Source organism: Jaculus jaculus, chromosome 1, assembly GCF_020740685.1.
Source record: "Jaculus jaculus isolate mJacJac1 chromosome 1, mJacJac1.mat.Y.cur, whole genome shotgun sequence".
Lineage (NCBI taxonomy): Eukaryota > Metazoa > Chordata > Mammalia > Rodentia > Dipodidae > Jaculus > Jaculus jaculus.
In genome coordinates this window covers 293748427-293764749 of record NC_059102.1, presented here as the reverse complement: position 1 = coordinate 293764749, position 16323 = coordinate 293748427, and the positions used below count along the sequence as shown (strand labels likewise).

General features: G+C 40.4%; 1 protein-coding gene across 1 annotated transcript in view; it reads right to left on the bottom strand.

The window, feature by feature from the left end:
• Colgalt2 (collagen beta(1-O)galactosyltransferase 2) overlaps positions 1-16323 on the bottom strand; it is a 114742-nt gene that overhangs the window by 35574 nt on the left and 62845 nt on the right. The window contains exons 2-5 of the mRNA XM_004658862.3: positions 11177-11287; positions 7188-7305; positions 4910-5044; positions 268-472 (exon numbers count right to left, since the gene is read on the bottom strand). Of these exons, the coding sequence (XP_004658919.3) occupies positions 268-472; positions 4910-5044; positions 7188-7305; positions 11177-11287 (569 nt within the window). The remainder of the gene's footprint in view (positions 1-267; positions 473-4909; positions 5045-7187; positions 7306-11176; positions 11288-16323) is intronic.

The window sequence follows — 16323 nt, the reverse complement described above, 5'->3', positions numbered from 1 at the left end:
ATGATTCCCAACATCATCGCTGGATCCCCGTCAATGCAGCTGCTCCCCAAGTGGGAAGGGAGACCTGCATGGAGGCCGTGCTGGTCTTTGGTCACCGCTGCTCATGGGCAGTGGCCCCACTGGTGCTGGCAGAGTTACTGGATGTGATTCACTGCTTCTAACACACGACTTGAAAAGGCCGGAACAGGTGTGTTCTAAATACGATGCACAAGACTCAGGTCGTTGGCAGCAGTTCCATGGAGGACTGCAGCCAAGCTCAGATGATACCTGCTTGCCTGCTGGAGAAGGCGAAGACAATGATGTCATCGAAGGTCCAGGTGTAGTCCTGGTGTGGAGGGTAGAAAGTCAGCTGGTCAGAGGCTTCCTTCCTGAGGTCAATCAGGAAGGTGGAGTGGACCATGGGGACGGGAAAGCAGCCCATCCTCTTCCATTCTCTAATCTGAAGGTAGTCAGGTGTCCGCTTATAGAATCCCTGGAAAAGAGCAAATAGTTGGGCTACATTCTCTTATCTGAAGGCATCACCTCCCAGTGGTCTGATGGATGCATTTCCTCTTAGCCATCACCAGCTTCCACAGTCCTTTCCTCTTCTTTTTCTCAAAAAATATTTTATCTTATTTATTTATCCATCTGAGAGGGAGAGGGGAGAGGAGAAAGAGAGAGAGGCAGAGGCAGACAGAATAGTTGCTCTGGGGCCTTCTATTCAGCCACTGCAAACAAATTCCAAACACATGTGCCACCTTGTGCTTCTGGCTTTATGTGGGTCCTGGGAATTAAACCTTGGTCCTTCGGCTCCACTGGCAAGAGCCTTGACTGCTTAGCCATCTCTGCAGCACACTTTCCTCTTCTTAATTCTGGCCTAAGAATTTCCAATGAGCTCAAAAAATGCATTCTGTATTGAAACAGTGCTTCAAGGGTATTGATATTAGCAACAATTTTGACTCAATTTTTCTTAATCTATTTCACAAGAGTGTAGATTGTTATGATTAAATATGAAGATGGGTATTAGGAGGTGAGGGAGCAGGGCAGTGAGAACACACGTTTGGGTGTCAGGCCTCCTGAGTCCCAACCCCACCCCAGCTCCCGGTGTACTGTGGTGATGTCAGCACCACAGATTAAGCACGATGACCTTTCCTACTTCTGTGACACACACTTCAGTGTATAGAAATGTTCCTCCTGAGCTAACCTTAACATTCACCATGATAAGGTTGAAGGACCAGGAGGGGACTTGGACAATGTGAGTCTTGGAGTTATCTTAACTATCTACTAGCTGTTTAATATTAGCCCATGCTTAAGCTCTGGGCTTTTTTCTTCAAAGGGCTTCCTATGTACTCACATCAATATAAAGGTCTAGATTCTTAAGAACAGTATTTTCAGGACAAGAAACTTGGAAACCTTAGGACAGTGATGAATCAATGTAGATCCTGGGAGGGGCAGTGGTGGGTAAGGAAGCACTGGTAGAAAGGAAACGAGAAAGGCAATTAACATGCCTCCCTCCACAGAGAGGAAGATGGGTCTCTTTTTTTGCATGATAATTGAAATTTATTACTGATAATTCCTGTTCATTGGGCCAGACAGCAGCAGGGTCATTTTATTTTGAATGTGTTTAAAGGCACTGGAAACTAGGGAAACCTTGAATTTATGAAGTCATTGGCCATTATCATTCCTGTCCAAGTAGAAGGTTGGGGTGGAAGAAAGCCAAAACTAGACGAGGAAGATTATAATTGTACCAAGTTGCACAGAATTGAGTTTTACTGTGCAAAATAAGTGAGCTCGTTTCTCCTACTTGCTTTTAATAATGAACTAACAGAAGCTTGGTGGCTGTGGTCATTAGGAGAACCTCTTCCCACACTTGTTGCTGGTAGCAAAGTGTAGCTTGTTAAAAACAAGGTTCAGGCGGCTTGGTCATGTGGCGCATTGCAGATTATTAATGAGATTTCAGCTAACTTCATATGATGTCTTCTCCTAAGACACTGAGTGGAGTTTATGACTACAAACTTGTTTCCTCCCTTAAAGACATACAGACAATAAAAATAATTCAAAAATGTTCTTGGAACTAGGGGATATAATTAGAAGAAAAGAGGAATGCCTAGTCTAATGGTATGTTGGGGCCACTGACTGTTAAATTTTCAGAAACTTTTTAACACCACTTAAGATATTGTTAAGATGTTAATCTGTAAAAATAAGAAATATATGTGACATGAAAGTGGAATGGAAGTTATGGTAAGAGAAGGTCACAACGTGGGGAGAGTGAAGGGGAGGAGAGGGAGGATGAGAAACCAAAACAAATTTTCCTTGAAAAAAAATAAAAAATAAAACAAAATAAATCATGGGCTGGGGAGATGGCTCAGTGGTTAAGCGCTTGCCTGTGAAGCCTTAGGACCCTGGTTCAAGACTTGATTCCCCAGGACCCACGTTAGCCAGATGCACAAGGGGGCCCACGTGTCTGGAGTTCGTTTGCAGTGGCTGGAAGCCCTGGCGCGCCCATTGTCCGTCTGTTTCTATCTGCCTCTTTCTCTGTCTGTCGCTCTTAAATAAATAAATAAACAAAAAAAAAAATAAATAAACCATTACCATTCTCATATTACTTCAAATAGAAGCTTTGCTTTCTATTTCCCATTGAGGGAACATGGCCTTGTTATGTAGTCCAGGCTGGCTTTGAATGCTGGAAGCTTCTGCTTCAGGCTTTTGAGTGCTGGGAGCATTGGCACACTCCACCACAACCTGGCTCACTCTGCATATTTTAATAACCATATAACAAGTGGCAGTACTGCATGGCATAGTGTTGACATGATAAAAATATTAACACATGATACCAATTAGGGTCCTTATTGCCAAGAGCCAATTATTAAGCATTTACCACACTACTGTCCTCATTCCTCATTTAACCAAACCACATATTAAAAAAAAAAAAAGATAAAATTTAGCCCTCTGGCCACAAGGGCACATTTTTTTTTCCTCCTTACTAGATCTTTGTCTTATGTGGATATAAACTGCATTGTTCAATTTAGTTTACCTATTTCATTATGAATTTAAAAATAAAAATACTCAGGGGCTATGGTGATAGTTCAGTTGATAAACTGCCTGGCAAGAATGAGGACCTGGGCTGGAGAGATGGCTTAGCGGTTAAGCGCTTGCCTGTGAAGCCTAAGGACCCCGGTTCGAGGCTCGGTTCCCCAGGTCCCATGTTAGCCAGATGCACAAGGGGGCGCACGCGTCTGGAGTTCGTTTGCAGAGGCTGGAGGCCCTGGAGCGCCCATTCTCTCTCTCTCCCTCTATCTGTCTTTCTCTCTGTGTCTGTCGCTCTCAAATATATAAAAAATAAAAAATGAACAAAAAATATTAAAAAAAAAAAAAAAAAGAATGAGGACCTGAGTTAGAGCCACCCAGAACGCACATGAAGATTCCTAGCCTAGTGGCATGTATCTGTAATTACTGCTCTACGGAGGCAGACATGGAAGGATTCTTAGGGCGTGCTGATCTAGCCCCACTGGCATCCTCCAGGCCAATAAGCGATCCTGTCTCAAAAAAGGTGGACAGTGATCCCAAGGAATGACACTGAGGTTGTCCTCTGGCCTCCATATGCATGTACACACACTTGCAGCCCTCCACACAAACATATACTTGCACAAACATGTACACAGATGCATCAAATTAAAACAAAACAAAATGCTCACAGGCGTTTACTACAACAGATCTGTAGACTTTGAAGACTTAACTATGGAAAAAAACAAGAAATAGAATTTCAGATTTTGTTTTTAGCTCAAATTTTGGAAGAACAGCTTCCAAGTCAGTTTAAATCATCAGATTTCTATGGAAGTAAATTAGTCAACATATGTCAAAGATCATCAAAACTCTTTGAATTCAGTGATTCCACTTCTAAGTCCTAAATAAATAATACATAAATACATACACTTTTTTTTCATTAATTGGGCTGGAGAGATGGCTGCCCGTGAAGCCTAAGGACCCAGGTTTGATTTCCCAGTACTTAAGTAAGCCAGATGCACAAGGTGGCAATGTGTCTGGAGCTTGTTTGCAGTAGCCAGAGGCCCTGGTGCACCCATTTTCTGTTTCCGCCTATCTGCCTCTTTGTCTTTTTCTCAAATAATAAAATAAAATAAAAATTATTTAAAATTTTTTCATTACTCATGAAATTATATCGTTATTTTATATTATATCATCATTACAATGATTTATCATTATATTATCATAATGATTAGAAGCTGTTGCAAACAACTTGAATGTTCAAAGCTAAGAGGAACTTTAAGTAAATTGTAGATATCCCTTGATGATAATATGGTTATTAAAAACATGCAAGCTTTTATCGATGGCATTTTTTAAATAATAAGATGATTGTTTTTGACTGTTTTACTTTTTTGCATGTCTAAGTTTTCTACTGTGTCCTTAGGTTAAAAAACATCTCTGGGTTGGGGCTGGAGAGATGGCTTAGTGGTTAAAGCACTTGCTTGCAAAGCCAAAGGATCCAGGTTCAATTGCCCTGGCCCCACATAAAGTCAGATGCACAAAGGGGAGCATGCGTCTGGAGTTTGCAGTGGCTGGAGGCCCTGGCACTTCCATTTTTCTCTCTATATCTGCCTCTTTCTCTCAAATAAATTTAAAAATATTTAAAAAAAAAATCTCTGAATAGGGACAAGGAAGAATACAAACCCCAGTATGCTTTACTGTTAATTCAAAGCTTTACAGGCTAAGGTCTCTAGAATATTTTCTTGATAGTTAATACAGAGGAGCTCCTTGGTTTGTGGCAAGTGATCTGGATTCACTTCCATTCCTGCAATGCTTGCTACAGTAACACAATGACGTGCATGTCTCGAGAGGAAAGGGGGAAAAGGCTAGACAGCTACAGTTGACTTGTAGAATATTAAAGCCTCAAGTCATTAAGCAGAGGACTTACCTGAGGTGTGATTCCGCACCAAAAGTTAGAGTACAGTCCTCGGGATTCCAGCATGGGAGCCACAATGGTTTTGTTTTCTGCGATCATTAGGTTGAGGGTCTGTGGATTAGTTAGGAAATTGTCGACATCTATGAACTAGGAAAAGAAAAGGGAAGTGTCATGGGAAAAGGTACTTTTCAGTAGAAGATTCAATAATTCCACATGCCTAATGGATCATAAGATAAAGAACCATGAGGTATCTACACCCTCTTTGTGAAAGCCATTGCACTGACTGGTTTTCATTTAGCAAATACATGTGGTCTTACTTCCTACGCTCAGCTCTGTGTGATTCACCAAGCTATGAGCTGTTACTGTCACACACACATTCAACCAGGTCACAACTTACACACTGGTTAGTGGCTTAAGTATAACATCAATGGCTCCTAGACCCTTACAAATTCACTCAAAAATATTTATGAGCACCTGCCCTCAACATCAATGAGTAGGCCAGTTTGGACCTTCTGGAGTAATTCCAGAATAGCCCAGAACAGGTACACCAATGCTATTTGGACATCACAAGCAGAATTTTCGCTTGAGTGTGTTATATCAACCCATGCTAACCAAGTAGCCGAAGTTTCTTGGCAGAGGAGTCCATGTCAGCACAGGCGCATTTAGACAGTGTCACAACAGATTCGACCAACAAAAATAAAAGCCAACACTGACTTCACTTAACAGTGGTCAAAAGATGGATTTTTACATTATGTGTATTTTATCAGAAGCTTAAAAAAATTAGAAGCATCCATCCCATGATACTTCATTTACTAAAAATCTACCATTTGGCTTGTGTATTTCAATGGCATTTAAATAGCCATATGCAACATTAAATATAGTCAGTACAATTTGAAAATCTCTACCAAATTATGTGTGTTTAAAGTGTGTATAAAAATTATTAGGTTGATAAAAAAATAAAAAATAAAAAATAAATTATTGGGTTGAGGGCTGGAGATATGGCTCAGGAGTTACAGGCACTTGCTTGCAAAGCCTGGTAGCCTGGGTTCGATTCCTCAGTACCCTGGTAAAGCCAGAAGCACAAAGTAGGTCATGTGGTCTGCACTTTGTTTGCAGTGGCAGGAGGCCTTGGCATACCAATTTTCTCTCTCTGTCTCTTTGTTCCTCTGCTTGTAAATAAATAAATAAATATCCAAAAAATTGACAGGTTGATCTTTGGAATGGTTGAGGGACTGGGAAGGGCCATAGGTTGCAATGTCCATTCCCTCAGGAATCAGAGTGTAGTGAAGGTAGATGCTCATAACTGTAATATAACGATATTGGCTTTGCTTTGTTGGTGCCATATCTAGTGTTTTACTGGAAAGTGTTTGCCAAAGAACTTGGGTGTGTGTAGTGGTGGGGGGAATCTTGTGTCTGGAAAAAGTGGATGCAGCTGCCCTCTTTCCTCTGAGATGGCTTGTTGAGGGTGAGGATGCAAGGTCTCCCAGTCATCTGAACCTCTCCCAGCTCTCAGGAAAGTGCTGCTCCCTCACACGGAGAGAAGTTCTGCACAGGAGCCCAGAGGGCAGTCAGGAAGCCAAGTAGGAGAGCCCATTGTCTGAGTTGCTTGGAAGTAAAAGGGAAACAGAGTTTCAGATATGTGCATTTGAATCTCTTTTTATGTAATTATGGTCTTATATCTTAAAACTCCTTCCAAAAAGTTATTAAATCAATTGATTTGCCTGAAGCATTCCTTATAAACTAACAAGACTCACTTTCTGATGCCTGTTACATGAATAAGCAGAGCAGGCGGTTCCAGAGTCTCGTTGCTCTCAAGGAAAGAGTTTGAGCAGAGAGGGTATGAGACAAGGTCTGGGCATTGCAATATGCATTGCCCAGGCTTTTCTTTGTTTTTAATTTTCTTTTTTGTTTTATTTGTATTTATTTATTTGAGAGCGACAGACAGAGAAAGAGGGAGAGAGAGAGAGAGAAAGAGAGAGAGAGAGAGAATGGGTGTGCCAGGGCTTCCAGCCACTGCAGACGAATTCCAGATGCGTGCGTCCCCTTGTGCATCTGGCTAACGTGGGTCCTGGGGAATCGAGCCTCGAACCAGGGTCCTGAGGCTTCACAGGCAAGCGCTTAACTGCTAAGCCATCTCTCCAGCCCCCAGGTTTTTCTTGAAGCCTTGATGGAGGGAGGTGGTGACTGAATGAAATCTGGTTTTGACTGTTCCTTTGGTCCCAGTTCTTGGACAACTGATTTGGATACAGTTTCAATAACAGTTGTCAAGAAGTCAAGCATCTGTTTTTACCAGGATGTAGTCTGACCATTTTTCCCTCGCAGTTCGAAGGGCTGCCTGTCGCAGTTTCATGACATGGGCAAACCGGGAGCTTGGCCAGTGCTTTGGTCCAATTTCATCAGGATAAGCCCTGAAAGAAGATGAATAGCTTATAATTATTGAGTGCCGCTCACTTAGTCCTCTACCAACCCTGGCAACCAGAGATTAGTATTGCTAGTTATAATGTTATCATTATCTCCAAATTGCAGGTAAGGAAATTGGAACAATCAGAAATTTAAAAAAACTTGCTTCTGGGCTGGAGAGATGGTTTAGTGGTTAAAGCGCTTGCCTGTGAAGCCTAAGGACCCAGGTTTGATTCTCCAGGTCCCACGTAAGCCAGATGCACATGGTGGCACATGTGTCTAGAGTTTGTTTGCAGTGGTTAGAGGCCCTGGTGGGCCCATTTTTTTTCTCTCTCTCTCATAAAATAAATATGTAAACTAAGTCAGAAAAACAAAACAAAACAGAAAAAACAACTTGCTGCTCATCGAACATGAGTCTTTAGGTTAAATATTTCAGTTTCTTCTCTTCCACTTCCTCCTCCTCTTCATTTTCCTTTCCTCCTCCTCCTTCTTGATCTTTTTTTTTTATTCATCTTTCTCTATTCCTCCTCCTTCCTTCTTCTTTCTTAAAATGGATCTTATTATGTTGCCACATGTGGCCCTGAACTCCTAGACTCAAGCTATCCTCATGCCTCAGCCTTTGAAGTATTGGGGACTACACAGAAGACCACTGGCCCTGGTTTTCTTCAGTAGGGTCCAAAATGTGTCTTTTGGTGCTGAAGAGATAGATCAGAGGTTAAAACATTTTCCTGCAAAGCCTAATGACCCTGGTTTGATTCTCCAGTACCCACGTAAGCCAGATGCACTAAGTGGTGCATCTATCTGGTGTTAGTTTGCAGTGGCAGGAAGCCCGGGTACACTCATGCTCATTCTTGCCATCAGACTCTGTCTGTCTGTCTCTCTCTCTCTCTCATATGAATAATGAATAAAATAGAAAAAAATTTAAAACATGTTTTGTAGTAAGCCTTACTGTTCTCTCCATTTCACAGATGAGAATATTGTAGAGCTGTTAATGTTACCATTAGTAAGGGCACAGTCAGAATTCGTCAGACAATTTAACACCAGAGCTATGTTCTTAGATACTTAGAATCTCTTACCACTGAATAGATTTGGAAGCGCGGTGTAAAAGTGTGAGTTTCCTAGTTTACTTGACGAACTCTCAGCAATGACTCCACAGAGCTTATCACACTGACATGTCTCGGGTGAGGTATGGTCATTGGGCAAACATACAGTGTCTTGAGGAACCCTATGAATATCCACAAGCCAGCCAGACTTAAGTGGCCAAAAGGTAAGTGGGTTGATGCATGGTCCAAAATCCTTCTGCAAGCTCTCAACTGGTATGGACTTTGATGCACTCACAATAGTTCCCAACTGGCCTCTACTTCAAGTTCTTGGAGTGTGCTGGCAGTATGTTCGACTGAGTGAAAAAAAAAAAAAATCCCCAAAACAAAGATACTACACAAATCAAGTTACTTAAACTAAGTACAGCACAGGAATTCTCTGGAATGTCGTTTTCAATTATTGTTCCAATGGAAATCAGTGGAATTCCTATGTTTTTTTTTTAAAATATTGCCAAAAAATAATGCCTTCTGAAATATTTTTCACACTGACCTTGGAGTATAATATGTGTTGTCAAAATCTGGCTACAAAGAACATTACCAGGATGCAAGGTAAATATATAAAGTCTTCCTGTACAGTTTTTAAAAATTAGTTCTAATTCCATTGCAAAGAAACTCCAAAGAACTGTTTAAAATCTTCCTCCTCCTCTTCCTTCACCTCTTTTCCTCCCCTTCTTCTTCTTTTGTTTTTAAAGGCAGGGTCTTAATCTAGCCAAAGCTGACCTAGAATTCACTCTGTAGACCAGAATATGGCTTCAAACTCACAATGATTCTCCTACCTCAGCCTCCTGATTGCTGAGATTAAAGTGTGTGCTGTCATGCTCAGCTATATAAATATCTTTTATAATGTGTGCATTTCATTGTTCAATTTGGCTTAATATCTTTGGATTTTAAAACATTATATATCCACATGTATAAATATACATACAGAATAAATAAAAACTAGAAGAACAAATTTGGTACGGAATGACATTTATTGTTATTATTATGTAAATTTGGTTTAATCAATAAATGCCTTATCCTGAGTAGAAATTTGGGTTACTCATACATTCTATTTCCACAATTCCTGAAGGTAGAATTATTATAACCTTGGGATTATTTCTAGCAGTAAGTTGTAAATACATTCATATTTTCTCTTATTCAGTCATCTGTTTATCCAACAAGTATTTCTTGTCTGTCAAGATCTTCCATTAAGGGAAAGTATAATGTGTTTATGTATTCTAGCCCTTTGCCCAAAGTATACAATTTATTTAGGAAAAATGTACAGCTTGTAGTTAATTAACAAAGCTTGATAAATGTATTATGTCAGAAAGAATAATGTAGAAAATAAGCAAGCCAGTCATTGAACCAAATTTAGATCATTGTAACTAGAATGATTAGGAGTCACTTTCTGTAGTATGTGTGAATTAAGAATAAGAATTGATTACAAAGAGTGGAAGGCACTTCTAGCATCTGCATCAGCAAGTGTGTAGGAGTTGGGTTGGAAAATAACAGGAATGTTCTGGATATAGGAGATCTCTGGGGAAGACCAAAGAATGGGGATGTTAAGCTTATAAACTCTAAAATGTCTGTTTCAGGTATCTGAACTTTGCTCTGTATGCTTTTGAGATCTATAGGAGTCTGTGTAACAATGGAGTAAAATTACTTCAGTTGTATTTTGGTAGATTGTTCTGACAATATGGCATTGTGATGGTTAATCTTGATTGTCAGCTTGACTCAGTTGAGAGATGCCAAGGAGATTAGTAAAGTACACTTGCGCATGTGACTGTGCAGGCATTTCCAGAGATGAAAGGTGGGAAGACCCACCCTGACTATGGACAATGCTATCTGACAGATTAGGGGCCCAGCTGGAACAAAAATAGGACCGGGGAAGCCAGCCAGTGTGGGCAAGCTCTACTTTCCTGGAGCTATGCACTTATTGTTGCTGCTGTGAGCTTGGACTTCGGACTCCAGCTCCTCCAGTCTTCCAGTGGAGACTCAAACCAGCAATTCCCCAGGGTTACTCAGGGCCTTTGGGCTTTGACTGGGGCTGTATCATGATTTGTTGCTGTTGTTGTTATTCTTAGGCTTCCAACTTCTTGGAGCGAGAAGCTATTGGGTTCTCTGACTCCCACATGCAGACAGTCATTGTCAGATAATCTAACCACTAATTGTGTAAGCCAATCCACAAAGCCATTTATATATATTAATATATACACACTATTTCACTTATATACCTTTTTCTGTTAGTTTTCTTTCTCTAGAGAGCCTACACTAATACACATGATGACTTGCAGATAGCCATGGCTAAGTAATTAATATGGTTAAGATTGAAATAACCTAAATGTTCATTGCTATTGTATGACTAAATCATCACAGTATATCCATACAATGAATATTATGCAGTTAAAATTGAAGAAGCTCCTAGATATTACTATGTAACAAATTTCAAGATATGATAGTTTTAAAAAACAAGGTATAGAAGATATGCAAGATTTTCACTATTATTCCTCAAAAATAAAATGGCCGTACTCAAAATATCAACAAATAATATCCATATTTTAGAATACATGGTAATTTATTTATGAACTATGGAAAATTGGAATTTGGCTCAAAGCTGTGTGAGTAAAGAGGAAGAGGGAGCTCGGAAGACTGGTTGGAGCAGAATGGCAGGTGTTTGTAACTCAGGCCCAGAGAGGAAGAACAATGCAAAAGACATGTGCCCTCAAGACTGGGAGCCCAGATGGCTGGGAAACCAGACAGCAAGGAAGATGAGTTGACAAAACGTATTGTCTCTACTCACTCTGGTTCATCCATGGGCCTCCACTCCACATAATGGTAGAGTCTCTGGACGTTTTTCAACCACTCCCTGAGTATTTGGGTTGTATTATCCACATTGTGATCAGTAGCTGCCCTGCATGGGAAAAAAAACCCAATATAGTTATGTCATCCAAAGAAAGGGGGGAGAACCAAATGAGCCCAGACTAACCCAGAGGGAAATGGCCAGTTCCAGGCGGGAGATTGTACATATGAAATAGTTCCCTCCTTCACAGTAGATAATGAATTTCTAAAGTGAAAGTTACTGCTTGTTGTCATATTTCGATCATTGCAATCTTAAGCAGGGCTAGGTTAATTGCAGAACCCACCCATGGTTGATATATCAATAAACACACGAACATGCTTAACAATATAAGCATAAACTGAATGAATATATAATGTCTTTTATCTAGGATGTACACTCCACCTTTTCTTTACTTATCATTACCCTTGATGTGGGCAAAGGCCCAGTTTTATTTTCATTTCTAGTCAAATTTCAAGTCACAATATAATATTTAGTCAGTGCTGCTTGAATCACATATATGAGGAGAAGACACCATAATATTTTCCAACATAAAACCTCCAAATCTGGGGATGGAAAGATGGCTCAGCGGTTAGGATACTTGCTTGCAAGGCCTGATGACCTGGGTTCAATTCCCCACTACCCGTGTAATCCAGATGTACAAAGTGGCAATGCACCTGGAGCATGTTTGTTGTGGCAAGAAATCCTTGTGTCCCCATTCCCTCTCTCCTCTCACTCCCTCCCCCTAGTTCCTTGCAAATAAATAAATAAAAATATTTTTTAAAACTCAAAATCTATGGTATCTGCTACTTGTCTATTTTGGATTAATTTTCTTGTCACATACAAAATAGGATATATTCAAAAGCCTTAAAGTACTGTATACAACACTTGCTCCTGGTCTACCTTCTAAGAAGGCTACTTAAAAAGAAAATATTTTCAAATTCTTTTACAAAGTAAAATCTAACTTTATGCTATCTATAAAATTTGTGACATATTTGCACAAGTTCAGCATTAAATAAAACCAAAAAGAAAAGAAAGAAAGAAGGTAAGGAGAGAGGGAAGGAGAAAGGGAAGGAAGGAGGAAGGAAAGAAATCAGAAAAGAAAGAGTAAAGGAAAAAGAGTTGCCTGATATCGTAAAAAGGAGAAAATGCTTGGGTCTTGGTGTGCCTCAGCCAGCTCAGCAGCAATGTCCCCTGTGGGATCATGGCCTTTATAAGAGCAAGTGCAAAGATATGATCTGTGGGAATTTCTTCCATATATGGCAACGTCAGCAAGTGGGATTCTGAAACCCCAGTCTACATCTATAATAACTTTTTTTTCTTTTTACTTGAGTTTTTGCTCAAAAATAATCAGCTCAGAGTGAGAATGTTTAGGAATGTTTAAGACAAAAAATTGCTAGACCAAACATAGTGGACCTCCACTTCTATTGGGAATTAATTTTTGAAATCATAAAATCACTTGAAACTATAACTTAAATCATAAAGTATAGAAAAAAATCTGGGATAGAAATGGGTGATTTCCTGTCACATGCAAAATAGGATATATTCAAAAGCCTTAAAATACTGTATACAACACTTGCTCCTGGTCTACCTTCTAAGAAGGCTACTTAAAAACAAAATCTTATCTTGTAAACCAGATATTTGAATTAAAACTTGCCTCAATATCGTCTCCAGCTACCATACAGGGACTGACCCCACAGTGAATACCATAACCCCACTGAGGAGGGCCTCTAGGGTAACAGGAGCTGGGACGAGAGAATAAAAGAAAATAGCCTGTTGTAATTAATACAAAATACAAAATAATATTAAAAATGTATTTTTTAAAAAAGCAGAAAAAAAGAAAGTGATAAATTATAGTGCATCCCTTAAAAACTTGCCTCAATAAAAGCATTATTCAGAAGCTAAGAGGTGAAAGCAATGGACAATCATGGCTTAATTTCAAGTGTCAGCTTAGAGTTGAATTACAACTATCTCTTCTCTGCGCAAGGTCTAGAAGGGAAGGGGCCCCATCCCCCAAACATTCTGTGACCTGTAGAGGGAGAGATGGTACGTGGAGCTGAGTGTAGCAAGATACCAAATGAGGACATTAGTACAGAGCCTAATGCACATTGAGCACCTCAAGGAGGTATGAAAGGATCCTAAAGCACAGGATGGAGGAGCTTGTGCCAAAACTGCAGCCTGGGCCTGGAGAGATGGCTCAGCCATTAAGGCATTTGCCTGCAAAGCCAAAGGACCCAGGTTCAACTCTCCAGGACCCACATAAGCCAGATGCACAGGTGGTGCATGTGTCTGGAGTTTGTTTGCAGTGGCTGGAGGCCCTGAGCACCCATGCTCTATCTGCCTCTTTCTCTCTCCTTCTCTCACTCTGACTCTTTCTCTCTCTCAAATGAATAAATAAAAACAAAAATTAAAAAAAAATTGGCAGCCTGTCAATGACAGTCACATCCATCAAGATACAGGGTCACAAGCTACCAGTGTCCAATGTAATAGGTAGCTATGAGAGCGCTGCTGGCCCCGTGAAAGGTGCCATGGATGGAGTTACTCCTGAAGCAGAATTGGCTCTATGGTATATTGCTGTTCACTCATAATATTATGAGTAGAAGTTAACCAAAAAAAAAAAAAATCTCAACTGCAATGTGAGACAAAAGATATTAGAATTGTACATCATTTTTAAATTATTTGTAAGTATTGTAGGAAATTTTGCTTATTTCCCTTGGTTCTTGGGGTCTTCATCATACAGGCTTACCATTCTTTTTGCCATTCCTGGATATGCATGCATTTCCTAACCATTTTGAAAATGTTGGTATTATTGTAGGAAATGTATTTTAAACATTTGGTGATTAACTAATCCCCAGAGCTTCCCAAGTATCCACAAGTGATGAACACACTCAGAAATTAGCCTCGGACTATGAGGTGGTACCCGTGTTTAATTAAAACTAGAAGAGCAACTTTAAAACCCCTTTTTAAAATTCTGTTAGAAAAGTCCCTACATGTTTACTGCACCAACTTGATATGCTTCTTTGTTCTCAGGCTTCCATGGAAACCAAGGCCTCCCAGCTGCAGCTGAGAGATTCTTTCCCACTAGTCTTTGATGTGCAGGGCCTGATCTCTCCTACACTGAGTCCCAGAGCAAGAAGAGCTGAGCTGGGCCACTGCAGTCCAAGTAGCAAGTCTTGCATCCTCCACTAAGAACCCCCTTTCTCTTGGCCATAGCCAAGTACACGGAAATCCAGGCAGAGACTTCCAACTGCTGCTTTTTAATTTCTCTGACAAAAATGTGTCTCTGTTTGAATACATAATAACAAAAGCATGCAGGCACAAGGCTATTCACAGGACATTGGAGGGAGAGTAGTTCCAAAGGCCAGATGGAGGCCCTCTGGAGGAAACATGAGGCTCATGTTAAAGCTTCTATTTTGAGTGTCCTGCAGAATAATGCACCAGTGAGGTGCCTATCCTTCCATAAGACTTCACAAGCAACCAGGCATAAAGACCTCTGACTATGGTGGATATTTTTCTATTGCTCTAGGGGGCCAAGCATTGCAGATAGGTGAACCCCTTTAGGAGAATCTGAGGTACTCTGGACCCACCCTCAATTTAAATGTTTCAACCAGTCCAGGTAGAAAGTGAGTCCTCTCTCAAATCTGTCATCCTTCTCTCAGACCAGAGAAAACAACCTGAAGAGTAAGAAACAACACTATCAGATTCTGTGAAGAAAATTCAATGATGCAGGCTGGGATATAGCTTAGTGGTAAAAAGCTAGCTTAGTATAGGCAAGGCCTTAGTTTCAACACTCATGTCTGCAAAATAAAAAAACAAAAAAGGAAAACTCATGATGTAATAGATAGCTGGATATCTGGAGACATAACATGTGGTCACTAATCAAACATTGCTGGTGAAAACACAAACATGGTGTGGTCAAAATGTGTCCCCGGGCTGGAGAGATGGCTTAGCGGTTAAGGCACTTGCTTGCAAAGCCCAAGGACTCCTGTTTGACTCTCCAGGTCCCACATAGGCCAGACACACACTGACGCAAGTGCATAAGGCCGCACATGCTCAGAAGGTGGCACATGCATCTCAAGTTTGATTACAATGGCTGGAGGCTCTAGTGCACCAATTTTCTTTCTCTCTCCTGTCTCTCTGTCTCGCATAAAAAGAAAAGGCCAGTCTGTTGGGCTTGCCTCAAAAAAAGTGCCCCCAAATTTTCTAAGATGTAGCTCAATTGCTAATGTGATAGTATAACATGTGGATCCTTTGGGGGGTGATTCACCTGGCTTTGTAAGGGAAGGTGAGGGAGAACATTGCCAATGGGCAACTTTTGCTACGTAAAGATATAGTGTCAAGGTACCATTTGTGGGGCAGAGAGGGAGCCATGAGCAGACCCTGGATCTGTTAGCAACTTTCTCTTGTACTTCAGAGATTCCAAAACTATGAGAACTCACTTTTTATTGCTTGCAAATAATGCAGTCTAAGATGTTGTGTTAGACAAGTAGACCGAGACACCTGAGCTGGTTTGGAGACAAGGCTCCTGGGTCTTTGCCTCAATCACCCCAAACACAGTGGATATACAACATTGTCTCATTCTGCCCCAACCCCTTCGTCTCCCTGACTTGGGCTAGGGGCAAAGAGACCTCACTTTTGAGCTTTATTTAATTTTTTTTTAAAGGTCAGATTAGGTAAATGATTTCTCTTTACTCCTAAAGATCACTGGAACCCGGTAGCCACTCATAGTTCTTTCCCACTTGTAGGGAAGTCACAGCTGGTTCAGTGCTCATGGTCAGTCCCCTTCTCTGTCCCTTAGTCTCTTATTGTCTTCTTCAGTTTTTTATTGTTAAAGAATTTTAGTTGTATAAATTGTTAGAGTACATTATCTAAAAGATAGTTTCAGAACACAATAATTACAAGCATACGTGAATGAACATGATATATATAGATGTAGTGACAATAGCAGCATAAAAAGGAGAGATGGCTTTATATAGGGCCACAGTTTTTGTATACTATTACAACTAAGTTGCTGTCTATCTGAACTAGATTATTATGAATTGAAATGCCAATTGTAATATCAAGGCAAACCGTTAAGAAAATATATAAAGGGTGTACACTAAAATAAAAAT